This window comes from Anoplopoma fimbria, chromosome 13 (assembly GCF_027596085.1).
Source record: "Anoplopoma fimbria isolate UVic2021 breed Golden Eagle Sablefish chromosome 13, Afim_UVic_2022, whole genome shotgun sequence".
NCBI classification, from domain to species: domain Eukaryota; kingdom Metazoa; phylum Chordata; class Actinopteri; order Perciformes; family Anoplopomatidae; genus Anoplopoma; species Anoplopoma fimbria.
Genome location: NC_072461.1, coordinates 12,648,192 through 12,666,240, shown reverse-complemented (window position 1 = coordinate 12,666,240; position 18,049 = coordinate 12,648,192). Strand labels below are relative to the sequence as shown.

The 18,049-nt window shown below is 42.3% G+C and overlaps 1 protein-coding gene across 1 annotated transcript; it reads left to right on the top strand.

The window, feature by feature from the left end:
- The first annotated feature begins 7,535 nt into the window (after positions 1–7,535).
- On the top strand, positions 7,536–11,004 carry LOC129100638 (uncharacterized protein DDB_G0271670-like). Its single transcript, XM_054610072.1, has 4 exons — positions 7,536–7,887; positions 8,959–9,132; positions 9,680–10,131; positions 10,743–11,004. The coding sequence occupies exons 2-4, from the start codon at positions 8,959–8,961 to the stop codon at positions 11,002–11,004; spliced, it is 888 nt and encodes a 295-aa protein (XP_054466047.1). The 5' UTR covers positions 7,536–7,887.
- Positions 11,005–18,049: the final 7,045 nt, after the last annotated feature.

Here is an 18,049-nt window from a genome sequence, read left to right as displayed (position 1 = left end):
TTTATTTGTCACACTGATGGATAATTCCTACAATTATTTTATCTCTGAAGATTTTTATTTTAATTCACGTTGTTTTTATTTGTTTTCGCAAAGAGAGGAGAGGAAGAGAGGAGAGGAGGAGAGAGGAGGAGGAGGGCCAGTGTGAACCTTCTCTTGTAAAAGGTAAATATCCATTTCTGTCATTTTATTTCCTCTTAATGATGGATAATTTACACATTTAAATTTTTTCTCTGAAGATTTTTAATTTGATTCACTTTTCTTTGGTGTTTGTTGGTACCAAGAGAGGAGAGGAGAGGAGAGAGAGGAGAGAGATAAGAGGAGAGAGGAAAAAAGAGAGGAGAGGAGGAGATTTGGTTTTCAAAGTCGCTTTATTGAACCATTGCAGGGAGACACCAGATCACTGTCACATCATCAGTTCAGACTAGCAAAAACAACTCATCCAAGAGCAGAAAAAAGTTAATTTATCAGGAATTAACGATCAGCTCTCCCTCCTCCACGGGGGAGTAAACCCCCCCCAACAGCTGGAACATCTGGACCAAAGAACTCAGTCCACCTTGACTCCTTCATCTCTGCTAAAGAGAGCAAGTTCAGAACCTTAATTGAAAATAAAACATGTTTTTAAAGTCATTGTTAGCTCTGTAATGGTGTTATTAAGTGAAATAAATCCTCCTGTAGAGCCTACATCCTATTGTGTATCTAATTGTTCTCCAACTGTCTTCATTGTTCTGAAACCTGAACACAACACATTTTGGGGATGATTCAATTTTTCACTCCTGCCACCTAAAACGAGTCTGATGTCACTATTTTAAGATACTTAACATACATAGGTAGGGTGGGAGATGAACTTATTTTGAATAAAAGTCTCATCAGAGAGAGACTTCATATTTAAGAGGGCTGGTTTACTTATGGTTTCTTGGAATGGGAAATCAGTGTTTTCTTTGTGTGAATAAAATAGTTTTTAACCCTTTTTAAAAGTGGTTTTAAAATGTAAACAGGAAGTGCTAACAGAGGAGAAAGTTAAAGTCCGTCCTGTTAAATTGACTGAGTAAGACTATAATTTCACTGGGTCATTAAAAGTTGTGGCCACCAGGGGGCATCGATTAGAAAGCACTCCAGACAAGATGTTCCTTTGAGAGGTTTATTGACTGGAGTCAAAGAAGTTTGTTTGTGGTTCTGAAACAGATATACATGAAATAATAAGAAAAACCTCTTTATAATGTAACAGGTTGTTTAACCTAACAAGTCTAAAGTGCAACTTCACATGTCAGCAGAGATGTATAGTTTTATTAGATTCCTAATAATATAATATAAGAGACGGCAGGCAGGGTAACAAGGTGAGCGACTGGTCTGGTATAGCTCTTGCCCTTGATCTGGACCACTGCTGTACGGACTCTCCTGTCCATTCCTAGGATGACTTCAGTGCTCAGCTGGTTTGCCTCTTTGTGCAATAAAGCAAACATCCAGGTGCACAGCACGTGTGGTCAGGCACTTAAACAGTAGGCCCTATGTGTTCTTTTGCCGATGGCTTACCTACACTGTGAGTGGGCCCAAAACAGTCTGTGCCTCTGGAGTAAAACGGGGACTTCAGCAGCCTCAGTCTGGAATGTGAGAGGTCTGCCATCCTGAGCACAACTGGAGTGACTCTCCACCTCTGGTAGTCCGGTCAGGAGTGCTGATGACGTTTCACAGCTTCAGGGTCATGCAGAATCCAGTATTTGCGGCGCAGCCCTGCAAAGAGGTGCTCTGATCCTAGATGATGGAGGCCCTGGTCTAAGTCCTAAATGATGAGATGGGTCACTTTATGCCACGGGTCCAGTACCACTGGGTGGATGGCATCTGGTTCTAGCCGGTCCCTGCAGCGGAGCCTTCTCTCGAACTCGGATAAGTCCCACAGTCTTGTCATACTCTGGGGCTAGGGATAGCAGATACTGGTGGCAGATACTGGCTTACTGGCACACAAGAGGTTAAGCTCCTCAGCTAAGTTGTCCTCCTGGGCTTGTTTGAAGACATCTCTCTGCTTCTCGGTAATCTTCAGCAGAAAGACTGTCTTGATCTGCTGCCGCCCCATGGCGGGACCGTGCAACAGCCTCTGTCAGTGCTCGGAAGGAGGGCCGACGTGGTGAAGCACATGATGGTAGGTTATTCAGCTCAGCAGAATCCTCTGTCTCTCCTGTGGCAGGCTGTGTGGGCCGCAATTCAGGTGTCTGCTGCAAGAAGGCAGGGCCCTGTCTCCACCTACATTTACCAGACAGTTCCAACAGTGTTTTCCCCGAGTGAGGTCTTCAGCTGGGTTGTTGACAGAGTCCAGGAACCTCCAGGCCCAGGCGTCAGTCAGCTCCTGGATCTCAGCCACTTGCGTTTCTACAAACACTTCATATCAACAGTAGTTTGGTCTTCTAGCCAAGTGAGGACTGCTGTGGAGTCTGTCCAGAAGACAACGTCGCAGATGTTCACAGTCAGCTCTCTTTGCCGTAGTGTGGCCAACTGAGCAGCTGTCAGTGCTGCACAGAGCTCTAGCCTTGTTGACTGCTGTTTCTTTGGATCCACCCTGGATCTTGCAGTTAGGAAAGACACTTTCACGTGGCCATGTGAGTTTTCTGCACGCATGCAGTGCCTGACTCGTTGAGCCACAACTTACTGCTCTCGGATCTGGCTTCTCTGGGCAGGTGGCTGATGACCTCAGGGGTGTTACTGGCCCACTGGCGTAGCTCAAATCCACCTGTAGCCAGCAATGATGTCAGTTTGTCTAGCAGGTGTCAGGCTTCTTCAGCAGAAGAGAGACTCTGCAGGAGGTTGTCTAGATAGAAGGAGCTTTCTATGGAGAAACCAACATCCTCACCTGGCTGGCTGTGATCAAACACATGTTTCTGCAGCGCAAAAGTGGCACAGCAGGGGCTACATGTGGTGCCAAATGGAAGGACTTGCCACGTGTAGATGCTGGCTGGTTCCTCTGTCTTCAGGTCGCGCCACAAGAAGCAAAGCAAGGGCTTGTCCTCAGGGACCAGCCACACGGGATTGCCATGAATTAAACATAAGATGTTAGCCAATTTAAAAGTTTTTTTTTTCTGGTGGACTTGTCATGGACTCAAGCACATAATTCAACAGTTGTAAAGTCAATGTGAACTGTTTGATTATGGGAATCACCGGGATATAACACGGATGCTGCTCATGTTAAGTGTGACATGTTCCCTTTAAGAGAGGTAGGGTAACCATGGTAATGCAACGTCATGTGGGGGTTAAAGGTGAGGTCAGGTCAGAGTAAAACTGTGTGTTTTGAGTGTCGATTAAACGGCCACAGCGGTGTGCAGCCAAAAGACAAACACTTGCTGACTTTGTTCATCCCTGCTCTCCTACACCCCCAATTTAAAGCTACCGTTAATCCCACCAAGGAAAACTTCTGGTCCAGATTTCAAAGTAAGGGAATGGTGTGTGGCTAGTTAGGTTATCTCAACATAATGTACTCATTGTAGTTGGATCTTTGCCAAAATGATGATGTTGTGTTGTGTCTCCTCAGGGTGTTCAGTCTGAAACAGTCCCCGGTGTACCTGAGCCACACTTTATAGTTCCATGTAGGTACCATGTAGAATTTAGTAGAGGGGTGTTAGTGTAGTTAAATTCCCTGTTCGGGCTTTATACGATTCTATAGTGAAGTGTTACAAGAACAAAGATCCTGCAGACGACTGACATTGGGATGGAAGGAACGTATTTGAATGTATTTGGTGTAATTCAGGTAGTTGTGTTGTCAGGGGAGGGGCAGAGTTACCTATACGGTGGTGGGGTTGAGGTCCTTGTCAGGAGCAGGTTATATAAGGCTGTCAGATATCATAAAGCGCTGTCGCTACCAGGACCACATGCTGCCCGTGGTCCACTGTATGTTAAGATGACTGTCATGTTGTTTGTAATTATTGTGGGTGAAATAAACACCGTTAATTCAATTCAATTCAGTTTATTTTGTATAGCCCAGAATCACAAATTACAAATTTGCCTCAGAGGGCTTTACAATCTGTACACATGACATCCTCTGTCCTTCCCTCACATCGGCACAGGAAAAACTCCCCTAAAAACCCCTTTAACAGGGAGAAAAAAGGAAGAAACCTATGGGAGAACGACAGAGGAGGGATCCTTCTCCCAGGATGGACAGAATGCAATAGATGTCATGTGTACAGAATGAACAGCATAACAGAGATACAACACATTCAATGTATATGACATAAATGATTCATATAATAAGACTACTTATAATAACAGCAGCAATTATTATAGTAGAATTATAATTATGAAAATAGGGATAGTAATGTGATTAATAATAATAATCGAAGTAGCAGTGGGTGTCAGTCGGCTCACAGCAGGAGGCACGACTACGGTCCAGGTACCACAACGATTCATGGAAACCTGCAGAGCGAGAAAGCAAAAAGGGCTTCAGGGTGGAAGTAAAGCTAAAATGCTTAATGGTACAGGTAATAGTAATAGTAATGTGACTAGTAATAATAATGGTGGTAGCAGTCGGTGTCAGCAGGGCCGTAGTAGCAGGATGCACGACCACGGTCCAGGTACAGCCACGATTTATAGAAGCCTGTGAAGCGAGAAAGCACAAAGACTCCAGGGTACAAGCAAGTCAATAAGCGTAATAGTACAGGCAATAATAATAGTAATGTGACTAAAGATGATAGTGGTAGTAGTAGTGGGTGTCAGCAGGGCCTCAGTAGGTGGCACGATGACAGTCCAAATATAACCCCGATTCCTGGGAACCTGCGAGGCGAGAAAGCACAAGATAGCATAGATGCATAAATAGGAGATTAATACATAAAGATGGAGGGAGAGAAGAGGAGAGAGGAGCTCAGCGTATCCTAGGTAGTCCCCCGGCTGTCTAGGCATATAGCAGCATATCTAGGGGCTGGACCAAGGCGAACCTGAACCAGCCCTAACTATAAGCGCTATCAAAAAGGAAGGTCTTAAGCCTGCTCTTAAAAGTGGTGAGTGTGTCTGCCCCCGGACTGAAACTGGAACCTGGTTCCACAGAAGAGGAGCCTGATAACTGAAGGCTCTGGCTCCCATCCTACTTTTATATACTCTAGGAACCACAAGTAACCCTGCATTGATTGAGAGCAGCTTTCTAGTTGGGTAATATGGAACTATAAGTTCCTTAAGATAAGACGGTGCCTGGCCAGTTAGAGCTTTGTAGGTAAGTAAAATAATTTTAAATTCTATTCTTGATTTAACAGGGAGCCAGTGCAGAGAAGCTAATACTGGAGTAATATGATCTCTTTTCTTAGTTTTTGTTAGAACACGTGCTGCAGCATTCTGGATCAACTGTAAAGATCTAAGAGACCTATTAGAGCAGCCTGATAATAAGGAGTTACAGTAATCTAGTCTAGAGGTAACAAATGCATGAACTAGTTTTTCTGCATCGCTTTGAGACAGGATTTGCCTGATTTTCGCAATGTTACGTAAATGAAAAAAGGCTGTCCTTGAGATCTGTATAAGAGTTAAAAGACAGATCCTGATCAAAGATAACTCCAAGGTTCTTAACGGTAGTGCTGGATGCTAGAGCAATGCCATCTAGAGAAACTATATCGTTAGATAATTGATTTCGAAGGTGATCTGGGCCTAGTAGGATAACTTCTGTTTTTTCAGAGTTTAACATTAAGAAGTTACAGGTCATCCAGGTTTTTATGTCCGTAAGACATGCTTGAAGTTTAGAGAACTGGTTAGTTTCGTCTGGCTTAATTGATAGATATAACTGGGTATCATCTGCATAACAATGAAAGTTTACTGAGTGTTTTCTGATAATATTCCCCAAGGGAAGCATATATAAGGTAAATAAAATAGGTCCAAGAACAGACCCCTGTGGAACTCCGTGACTGACCCTGGTTTTCATCGAGCTTTCATTGTTTACATATACAAACTGAGATCGGTCTGATAAATACGACTTAAACCAGCTAAGTGCGGTTCCTTTAATGCCTATTAGATGCTCCAATCTCTGTAATAGGATTTGGTGATCAATGGTATCAAATGCAGCACTAAGGTCTAGCAATACATACAGAGACAAGTCCTTTGTCTGAAGCTATTAGAAGGTCATTGGTAATTTTCACCAGTGCCGTCTCTGTGCTATGATTCACTCTAAATCCTGACTGAAAATCCTCAAATAAACTATTGTTATGCATAAAGTCACAGAGCTGATTTGCTACTGCTTTCTCAAGGATCTTGGAGAGGAACGGAAGGTTAGATATAGGTCTATAGTTAGCCAACACCTCTGGATCAAGAGTAGGTTTCTTAAGAAGAGGTTTAATTACAGCTAGTTTGAAGGCCTGTGGTACATGGCCCGTTAGTAAAGACAGATTGATAATTTCTAATAAAGAATTGCTAATTAAAGGTAAAACTTCCTTAAGCAGCCTAGTCGGAATCGGGTCTAAGAGACAGTGAAAGATGACTTAAGATGACTGTCATGTTGTTTGTAATTATTGTGGGTGAAATAAACACCTTTGGGTCTGCACCAAACCTCTGTGTCAAGCCTCCTGCTTTTAAAGTTAAGCCGCTATGTGGCCATCCTAACAGGTATGAATGGAGGGACTTCTGATACGCGTGCAGGACTTTTCAACCAGTAGACCGGTGTTTGAGACTGGAGTAGAGTTATTTAGAGGTTAGGTTAGCTATGTTTGTGTTGTGTTCCTATGTTAACTTGTTACCTGTTTTTGTTGCCTCAACCTGTCCAAGTGTTTCAGTTTGAATTCACAATTTAACTACGTGTTTTACGGCGACCGTTCACCGAGCGACCCTGTGCGGTAGAAAAAGTGACGCCAAGGGGTCTAACAAAGCATTTGGTAACTTCAGCGCTACTCGCAAGAGAGGAGAGGAGGAGGTGGGAGGGCAGTATGAAGTGTGTGATCTCTGTAAAAGGTAAATATTTATTTATTAAAGGTTTAAGCTCTCTGAAAGCTTTGGCATTCCCATATTCATTGGACACACATAGACCTCGCTCTATGTCCAATGTGTTGTGTTTCATGAGCTTTATCTGAAAAGTAACAGCCGCCAAATATATTTGTGGAGTAAAAAGTAATATTTCCACCTGAAATATAGTCAACAGATATTGGAGAGCAGTAAAGTATAGTTAAAATTGTACTGAATACAGTACTTGAGTTTATGTATTTAGCTATTTTCTATCACATTTGTTGTGTTGCAGTGGGAGAGTCAGTCCAGTCACGTGTACTTGTGCTTCACAAACCCCCAATTCTTGGTTAACACAACCACTATTATTGCAAACAATTACGTTAACATGTACATACTAATATTTTATCAATTAGTAAAGTCACATCCTTTAAAAACATTAAATGTCTAACAAAAGAAATGGGATGTGTAAATGTAATGTCTCTGGAGAGATGTTTGTCCAACTATGGCCCAAAGACGGACAGGATGTGGACCAGTAAACACACTGCAGAAAATATTTGTTCATTTTATTGTAAATTTATGTTTGTGTCACTTATTCTGAAAATCTGGCTTCCTGTTTGTATAAATGCATCACAACAACAGAGGAAACCTGTAAAACATCAGGACCACATGCTGTCAACCTGTGGACACTGGAGGACCATATAGGACCAAGGACAGTGTCCAACCTGACGCCCTCAAAGCTCCATGCAAACATGCATTTCTATATTATTGGACTTTATCTAAGACAGGGTTTTGTAAAAGGTCTGAGAGGAGAATTCATTTGTGGTTGACCCCTGGGCAGGTCACATGTCTCTCAAACATGACAGGAGACAGTGAGTCAAAATGTAGTTTTATTATTCGAGCTTATGTCTTAGTCACATGATGGATATTCCTCATAAAGTTGTATTTAGTTGCTGTTTCTGCAGCGGAGGACTGTTGATCTGGACCTGATGGAACTCTGAGGTAAGACCTGTTCTCAGCAGGGACCTGAACATTCCATGGTTGCCATGTTTCCCTCAATGTGCGTCTTTTGGAATGTTCACAAACAAACGTTCTATCAGTCAGAAAAGCAGAAGTTTCTACTTGTACCCCACGATTTCTCTGAGAAGAAAACACCAAACTGCGATTGTTTGCATCTCGACCTCTACTTGTGACCTACTGTCAAAGTTTAGAGAACTTTTTGCTGGAGAGATGTGAGATTTATAAACTTTCTAGACCAACCTTGTTTCTATGTATTTCCCCGTTGAGACTCTGAACGTCCAGAACACACCGATGCTAATGCTAATATTAGTAATATTTTAATGATCACAGTAAATGAATCCTCTAGGACTGACGTTTGACTGTTGTGACAAAGTCTGAACAAGTGTTTCTAAACTAAAGCTGATTTCTTGGTTTGTTTTATCTCGGACCTTCCGTCCAGCATTAAAATATGCTAACAAATATTTAGCTAGCTAAGAAAATATTGTTTTATATATTTATATAACTTCTAGGTGATTCAGATCATAAGTGATGCGAGCAGTGGCAATAATATTGATCTTTAATTAATATCATAATCCCCACATTTCCTACATATTTGGGACATGTTTTCATATATCAGGAGGCTATTTTACACCAAACTTGGTTCATAAATGTGTCACTTTGTCAGACCTACAGCCTAATCCTCCATATGCTCATTTATTATGAATACATAATGATGTAGTGAATATCAGACCAGGTCAGGTGTTATTTTATTAGTAGATGAATTGTCTGCAGCAGAAATATTACAGTCAACAGTTTTTCTGTACCAGTAAACTGTATCATATATAAAGTATATATATATAACATTTAACTGTATCAGTGGTGACTGTGAGCTCGTGGGTTTGATACCAGCATCATGTAGACATATGTAAGGCCTCCTGCAGTAACAACACTGTGAAAGAAATGCAGACAGTTTGGACTGTACTGTTTTTATTTACTGCTACTTTAATACAATATGTGATAAATGAGCATGAAGTGCATCAGTGGTCTGAGGGTTGTGTTTGTTTTTACCCTCAGATGGCCCAACGGTGCACCTACAGCAGCGTCCAGATCCCGGACCCTTACCGGCCCGGCGTCTGGACCACCTGCATCAGGATCACCAGTCCAACCTCCCTGATCGGCTCCTCATCCGGGCCCCCACCTGACTACGACCCTGGCAGCAGGGTTACAGTCACTCCAACCAGGAGCACGGTAAGAACACCAAGAACCTGAACATCACACATTTATTGTTGAGTTTCTTTCATTATCTCATAGACAATTGTTTACTGCAGAGTACATTGCACATTTGTAATACTTTTATACAAGTTCCATGTATAAATAACAAAAAATAACTAAGAGACACAAAACTCCACCAACAAAAACAAAACAAAACAAACAAAAGAAAGAAAAAGAAAGGGTGAGGAACGGGGGAGTGTAGGAGAGTTTTTTTTTTTATTGCATCTTATTTAACTTAGACTGTCTTTGGGGTGAATCTCATTCATGTGATCTCTGATTGTAAAGCTTAATTTTTCATTTAAAACATTTGTTTCTATTGTTGAAAGAATTCATTTAGTTTTGGCGTATTTGAGTGTTTCCTTGTCATCTGCTTCATGTCCGTCACTCACAATGTTAAAGAGATTCATATCTGCCCATTTTTGATCTTTTACTGTAAAGTAATACCCTAAACATTTCCTAATACTAACAGGTTTGTTACCATGATGTGGAGCAGCAGTTTGATGTATTTTATTTTTACCTTCAGGCGGGTCAACGCTTCACCTGGAAGAGTTTCTTCATCCAGGACCCCAACCGGCCTGGCATCCCCCGGCTCATCCTCCGTAGGACCCCAGCCTCAGAACCCAGGACTGGCTCCTCAGCTCTCTGTGACCCTGGGTCTTCTGCTACTCCCCCTTCCTCTTCTTACTCCTCTTGTATCTTCTTCTCTCCCTCTTCTTCAAGCTCCTCCTCTAGCTCCTCTTCTAGCTCTTCCTCTAAATCCTCTTCGAGTTCCTGCTCTTGCTCCTCCTCTTGCTTCTCCTCTAAATCCTATTCTGTCTCCTCCTCTTCCTCTTCTTCTAGCTCCTCCTCTAGTTCCTCTTCTAGCTCCCCCTCTCCCTCTTCTTCCAGCTCCTCCTCTTCCTCTTCTTCAAGCTCCTCCTCTAGTTCTTCCTGTAGCGTCCCCCCAAGTTCCCCCCAAAGGCGAAGCAAGAGAAGGTAAGTTTTATTTATTCAGCACATTTTAGCAACAAGGCCATTCAAAGTTTTCATCACATTAAACCAAATCATTGAGACAAAGTTTAAAAGAAACAAACCATAAAATGACATTCAAATGTAAAAGAGCCAAGAGAACAGAAAACTAAACAAGCTAAAATAGAATAAGACTGGAATGAAATACAAGACCAAAAGTTAGAGTGCGGTTTAAGAGAATTATTTGATGAAAGGCAGCGGCGAACAGAAAGTCTTCAGCCTTGATTTAGAAGAAGTGAGACTTGTAGTCAACCTGTAGTTTTCTGGGAGTTTATTCCAGATTAACGGCTGTTGAAATTCAGAGTCCATGACTACACCTAGATTTCTGTCTTGGTCTCTGGTTTTCAACATTGTCAATTTAAACAGAACGTTGACTTCTAATCGTTCCTTCTTGGCTTCGTAAACAACTACCTCAGTTTTGTCTTTGTTTGATTGAAGAAGATTCTACTATTCAATTGTTGATTGGTCCAATTCACTCACTCTGTGCTTCTATTGGACAATAGTCCTCTGGTGATATAGTTAAATAACATTGTGAGTCATCTGCATGATTCTGATCATTTATTTGTTGTTTTCCAAAGCTCCTCTGATCCACCTGAGGGACCAGGTGAGACCTCTTCAAGGTCGAGTCCCCTTAAACGACCTCGGGGACCCGGTGAGCCGTTGAAGGTAAGTCCACCTACACCATCTCAGGTACCTGGTGAGCCGTTGAAGGTAAGTCCCAGTGGGCGCCGGCCGTCATGGGACCACCCTGAGCAGGAGTTGACAAACCAGTTTAACAGCTGGTGGTGCAACAGAGCAACTAAACCTCCAGGTAATGTTAAGCACCAGAAACAAGATTAAGTTAGTCCAGAAACAAATGGACCTATAAAGGTTAGTCCCAACTTCAGGGACCCGGTGGACCTGTAAAGGTAAGTCCAACCACTCAGGGACCGGTGGACCTGTAAAGGTAAGTCCACCTCAGGGACCTGGTGGACCTGTAAAGGTAAGTCCCAGTGATGGTCGGCCGTTGTGGGACCTTCCTGAGCCGGAGTGGGCGAGGGACATGAGGCTCTATCTGGAGTGGAGGAACCAGTTCGACAGCTGGTGGTGCAACAGGGGCACTGAACCTCCAGGTAAGGTAAAGCACAATAATAAACACTATTATTCATTTATTTAAAATTAATTAATTTGATTCACTTTTAAATAATTTATTTAAAGTAATGATTAACATGAGTGTTGAATTGTTTAGAGTTTAAGTATCATTATTCTATTAGGTTGTATTAAGTTTTATTAGGTTGTATTTAGTTTGTCTTTAGTTGTTTTAAGTTGTATTAGTTTTAAGTTGTATTAGTTTTATTAGGTTGTATATAGTTTTATTAGGTTGTATATAGTTTTATTAAGTTGTATTTAGTTGTTTTAGATTTCAGGACGTTGCTGTGGTGAGAAAGGTCTCCTTGTCGCTGCACTGAGACTCAGCAGGGTGTCTGCACACAGAGAGTGGGCTGGGGGGGATATCGTGAACCTCCAACGTGTTTCGACCCCCAGTGAAGCTCCTCTGTGCAGAGAACTAATAGGATGGCCACACCATGTCAGGAGGGTCCACATGTCTGTCGCTGCCCACCCCAGTCTGACAAGAGTCCTCAGTGACAAGGAGAGGAGACAAGAGGAGAGGAGGTGGAGGTGAGTATGAACCCTTATATAGAAAAGGTGAGTATCAGTTTATTTCTTATCAAAATTGATGTTGTGATCAATAAATAATCTGTTCACTTGATTTTTAAACTATAACTCTAAAACTCGTGTTTCATTAATCTTTTAGGGAGAGGAGTGGAGGTGATGGGCTAATGTGAACCTCCTCTTTAAAAAGGTAAATATTAATTTCTTTAATTTTTTTCTCATACTGATGGATGCTTTATATGTTTATCCTAATTCTCTAAAGATTTTAAATTTGCTTAACGTCTGAATTTGTTTTTGCCAAGAGAGGAGAGGAGAGGAGAGGAGAGAAGAGGAGAGGAGGACAGGAGAGGAGGTGGAGGGCGAGTCTGAACCTTCTCTTTTAAAAGGTAAATATCAGTTTCTATCATTTTTTTCTGATACGGATGCATATTTCATACATTTACATTTTTTCTCTTAAGATTCTAACTCAAATTCTTGTCTGTATTTGTTTTTTACAGAGAGGACATGAGAGGAGACAAGGAGAGGAGAAGAGGAGAGGAGGTGGAGGGCGAGTGTGAACCTTCTCTATTTAAAGGTAAATATCAATTTCTATCATTTTTTATTTGTCACACTGATGGATAATTCCTACAATTATTTTATCTCTGAAGATTTTTATTTTAATTCACGTTGTTTTTATTTGTTTTTATGAAGAGAGGAGAGGAAAGGAGAGGAGGAGAGAGGAGAGAGGAGGAGGAGGGCCAGTGTGAACCTTCTCTTGTAAAAGGTAAATATCCATTTCTGTCATTTTATTTCCTCTTAATGATGGATAATTTACACATTTAAATTTTTTCTCTGAAGATTTTTAATTTGATTCACTTTTCTTTGGTGTTTGTTGGTACCAAGAGAGGAGAGGAGGAGAGAGGAGGAGAGATAAGAGGAGAGGAAAAGAGAGGAGAGGAGGAGATTTGGTTTTCAAAGTCGCTTTATTGAACCATTGCAGGGAGACACCAGATCACTGTCACATCATCAGTTCAGACTAGCAAAAACAACTCATCCAAGAGCAGAAAAAAGTTAATTTATCAGGAATTAACGATCAGCTCTCCCTCCTCCACGGAGTAAACCCCCCCCCAACAGCTGGGAAACATCTGGACCAAAGAACTCAGTCCACCTTGACTCCTTCATCTCTGCTAAAGAGAGCAAGTTCAGAACCTTAATTGAAAATAAAACATGTTTTTAAAGTCATTGTTAGCTCTGTAATGGTGTTATTCAGTGAAATAAATCCTCCTGTAGAGCCTACATCCTATTGTGTATCTAATTGTTCTCCAACTGTCTTCATTGTTCTGAAACCTGAACACAACACATTTTGGGGATGATTCAATTTTTCACTCCTGCCACCTAAAACGAGTCTGATGTCACTATTTTAAGATACTTAACATACATAGGTAGGGTGGGAGATGAACTTATTTGAATAAAAGTCTCATCAGAGAGAGACTTCATATTTAAGAGGGCTGGTTTACTTATGGTTTCTTGGAATGGGAAATCAGTGTTTTCTTTGTGTGAATAAAATAGTTTTTAACCCTTTTTAAAAGTGGTTTTAAAATGTAAACAGGAAGTACTAACAGAGGAGAAAGTTAAAGTCCCGTCCTGTTAGATTGACTGAGTAAGACTATAATTTCACTGGTTCATTAAAAGTTGTGGCCACCAGGGGGCATCGATTAGAAAGCACTCCAGACAAGATGTTCCTTTGAGAGGTTTATTGACTGGAGTCAAACAAGTTCGTTTGTGGTTCTGAAACAGATATACATGAAATAATAAGAAAAACCTCTTTATAATGTAACAGGTTGTTTAACCTAACAAGTCTAAAGTGCAACTTCACATGTCAGCAGAGATGTATAGTTTTATTAGATTCCTAATAATATAATATAAGAGACGGCAGGCAGGGTAACAAGGTGAGCGACTGGTCTGGTATAGCTCATGCCCTTGATCTGGACCACTGCTGTACGGACTCTCCTGTCCATTCCTAGGATGACTTCAGTGCTCAGCTGGTTTGCCTCTTTGTGCAATAAAGCAAACATCCAGGTGCACAGCACGTGTGGTCAGGCACTTAAACAGTAGGCCCTATGTGTTCTTTTGCCGATGGCTTACCTACACTGTGAGTGGGCCCAAAACAGTCTGTGCCTCTGGAGTAAAACGGGGACTTCAGCAGCCTCAGTCTGGAATGTGAGAGGTCTGCCATCCTGAGCACAACTGGAGTGACTCTCCACCTCTGGTAGTCCGGTCAGGAGTGCTGATGACGTTTCACAGCTTCAGGGTCATGCAGAATCCAGTATTTGCGGCGCAGCCCTGCAAAGAGGTGCTCTGATCCTAGATGATGGAGGCCCTGGTCTAAGTCCTGAATGATGACATGGGTCACTTTATGCCACGGGTCCAGTACCACTGGGTGGATGGCATCTGGTTCTAGCCGGTCCCTGCAGCGGAGCCTTCTCTCGAACTCGGATAAGTCCCACAGTCTTGTCATACTCTGGGGCTAGGGATAGCAGATACTGGTGGCAGATACTGGCTTACTGGCACACAAGAGGTTAAGCTCCTCAGCTAAGTTGTCCTCCTGGGCTTGTTTGAAGACATCTCTCTGCTTCTCGGTAATCTTCAGCAGAAAGACTGTCTTGATCTGCTGCCGCCCCATGGCGGGACCGTGCAACAGCCTCTGTCAGTGCTCGGAAGGAGGGCCGACGTGGTGAAGCACATGATGGTAGGTTATTCAGCTCAGCAGAATCCTCTGTCTCTCCTGTGGCAGGCTGGGTGGGCCGCAATTCAGGTGTCTCAATGGGATTAACATGGTTATATAATACATTTCAAACGTACAGCTGTAGTTACTCATGAAGCCACTCGGTGGAGCCTGTGCCCAACGCTGATGGAAGCTGTTAAATTCGTGGGACAGACAAGGCTCTTTCATTACAGAAGCTTTGAAGCATTGTGAACTCAGCTGTGATTGATTGATAATTTCAAGGCATTGTATTTAACAACATGTTTTTTTTGTTTTTTCTGCTACATGAAAAAGTGAGAACATTAAAAAGCAGAGGGAGAATTCAGTGTTCATCAAAATCCTGTATTCTACCTGCCCAGTGGACACTATTCTGCCTGAAGATTAAGTATTACATTTCCTTTCAGAAATCTTGAGGGAATAATGCTCTGCAATATATCTGGTACCAGCTCTATTCATCCTTGTTTTGGGGGATTTCAATCATTTTGATCTTAAGAAATGATACCTAAACTCCACCAGTTTTAAATTTCCCTACAAGAGGTAACAACACTTTAAACCAGAGGTTAAATTGGGCCGGGGCTGTCCGGGCGGAGCCCCGGCACATAAGCGGCCGGGTCTGGAGTTCTGCGCAGCAGATCAGCTCCAGCCGATTTTGGCAGTCTGCCTAGTCCATCACGAGCAATGTTGTCCTACTCATTTACAACTTTTCCATTGCAAATCTATGTTGTTTTAAAACACAATTCTAAATAATGGAGTAGGGATAGGCTGGCCTAGACATCTGGAGCAAGTTTGAGAAGTAGGCATATCGCGCACGAAACTTGCGCAGCAGCTCCTCCTCCCCCAGATCAGACAACACAACGTCAAATCATTCTAACGGTCATCATCAGACATAATTATCGTAGTAGACAGGTGAATGGCGAGGTAAGAGAAACTAAATTAAAGGTGCACGGTATTTTGAAAGAGGTCGATCATCACCAATAGGCTAATATCATTAGATATGGGCTTGCATTTTCATTAAGCAGGAAAAATTAACCTTAGACATGCAGGGATAGCCTGCTACTGGTATGTCAAATGGCAAGCGCTAGTTAAAAAGAACAATGCTGCTAATTCTAAATGATTTAGCAAGTAGTCTATGCGATCTCCGAATCACATTTCTCATTCCTAGCTGGATGAATTTCAAACTTATTTGTATCTATGAATTGCAGTGCATTGCCTAGGCTATTTATTTGTGAGTACAGTAGGTCCTGTGATTTAATGTTTGCATATAGGCTACACAGCAGGTTAGATTTAAAAGCCCGCGTTAACATGATGGTGACGTAGCCTATCGGCTAGCCTTTAAGAAAAAGATAGCTTCATTCATTCATTCATTCAAAAGTGTTTTATTTAAAGAACGTTTGATTACATCATTATATAATATGAACCATTTTAAAAGACATTCTATCTACTTCTTAACTTAGGGTGAAAGTCAACAAGTGAACATTTCAGAGATAAAAGGTAAACATGAGTGGAACAAAAAGGAGGAAGCTTACAGATTTCTTCAAAAGGTGGGCAGCTGCTATCCAAGACATAATTTTGAAATAATTAAGCTAGGCCCGTGTGCAGAAGTCACTGTAACCAAGCTGTGATTTGTTGCTAGATCTTTTCATCCTGATAGTGTGTCTGTCATGTCTTAAGTGCTGTCTCTTCCTCCACTAAACTAAAAATGCAGAGTTGAACAGAACAGGGATGAGGATGGAGCTGAGGGCAGAGGAGATGAGGCTGGACAGGGCAGAGGAGCTGAGGATGGACCGGGCAGAGGAGCTGAGGATGGACAGGAGCTGAGGATGGACAGGGCAGAGATGAGGACACTGAGGGCAGAGGAGGTGAGGCGGGACAGGGCAGAGGAGCTGAGGATGGACCGGGCAGAGGAGCTGAGGATGGACAGGGCAGAGATGAGGACACTGAGGGCAGAGGAGCTGAGGGGGACAGGGCAGAGGAGCTGAGGATGGACAGGGCAGAGATGAGGACACTGAGGGCAGAGGAGCTGAGGATGGACCGGGAGGGACAGGTGCAGATGAGCATGTAGGTGCAACTGACAACTTCCCTGACTGCTGGAAGAGACAGCAATATGATTATTTTAAAAAAAACCTACCCATTTCTTGTGGCAAAAAATAAAAAATTGGGATGTGAAACATGCAGTGCGGCATCATCACTTGGGGCAGAGAGAACAGGTAAACTCAGATACACATTTTCCAGTGAATGGCAAAACTGCAGAGTAGGTCCATATGGCAGTAGTACAGAGAAGCAAATGAAATCTTTAAGAAAAAAAATAAATGAACATAGTGCCTCCCAAAGTCACAAAATTGCAGAAGATATACTGAAAAAACAAGGTGAGCAAGCTCTTGAGTCAAGTTTTTTGAAAACACAAGGTGAAATTTTAGCATCAACTCACAATGTCTTTAGGACAGCGTACTACCTGGCAAAGGGCAACAGGCCTTACTCTGATCATCCTAACCTAGTAGAGCTACAGAGGATGAATGGTGCAAATGTTGGCCGTGTACTCCATTCCAACGTCACATGTGCAGACATAGTGCATTTCATATCTGTAGAGATGAGACAGGCATTACTGAATAGTATTAAACAGACTCAGCCAAAGCTCACAGTTATTGTGGATGAAAGCACCTCATTCAGTAAGAAATCGTGTCTCATTGTGTACCTCAGAACATCTGTCCATGATTCTGAGCCTCTTACGTTCTTCTTAGATTTGCTTGAATTAGAAAGTACAACAGCAGATGGAATCACTGGTGATTTACTCAAATGCCTCTTAAAACATGGTCTTCATGAGGATTTTCTAAAAGAATGTCTGGTGGGTTTCTGCTCTGATGGAGCTGCCGTAATGGTGGGAAAAAGAATGGAGTGTACACACAACTTAAAACTAAGTTCCCAGGTCTCATTGGTTGGCACTGTCTGAACCACAGGTTGGAGTTGTCTGTGTCAGATGCTGTGAAGACATGCACTGAGACCAACCACTTTACAGCTTTCCTTGACAAGTTGTACTGCCTATACCATCAGTCACCCAAGAACCTTAGAGAACTTGATGCTGCAGCTTCTGAGGTTGGTGTGTGTCTTAGGAGAATCGGTAGAGTCTTAGGGGTAAGGTGGGTGGCTTCATCTTTCCGAACAGTGAAAGCCATTTGGATGATGTATGCTGCACTCCACAGTCATCTCACAGCTGCAGGTCAAGATGTTAACAGAACATCAAGTGAGAGATCTATGTATTCGGGCCTAGCTGTTAAATTGAGTTCGGATGCATTTCTGAGGAACCTGGGACTAATGATGGATGCACTGGAGGAACTCAAAGACCTGTCTGAGGCCCTGCAGGCCAGAGACATTAGACTGTCTCAAGCAGTGAACCTCATTAAAAGACAGACTGATGTGTTTACCGCCATGAGTGAGGATCCAGAAAATGGCCCCTTCTATAGAAAGGCATGTGAGGCAGTGCAGCAAGGGTCT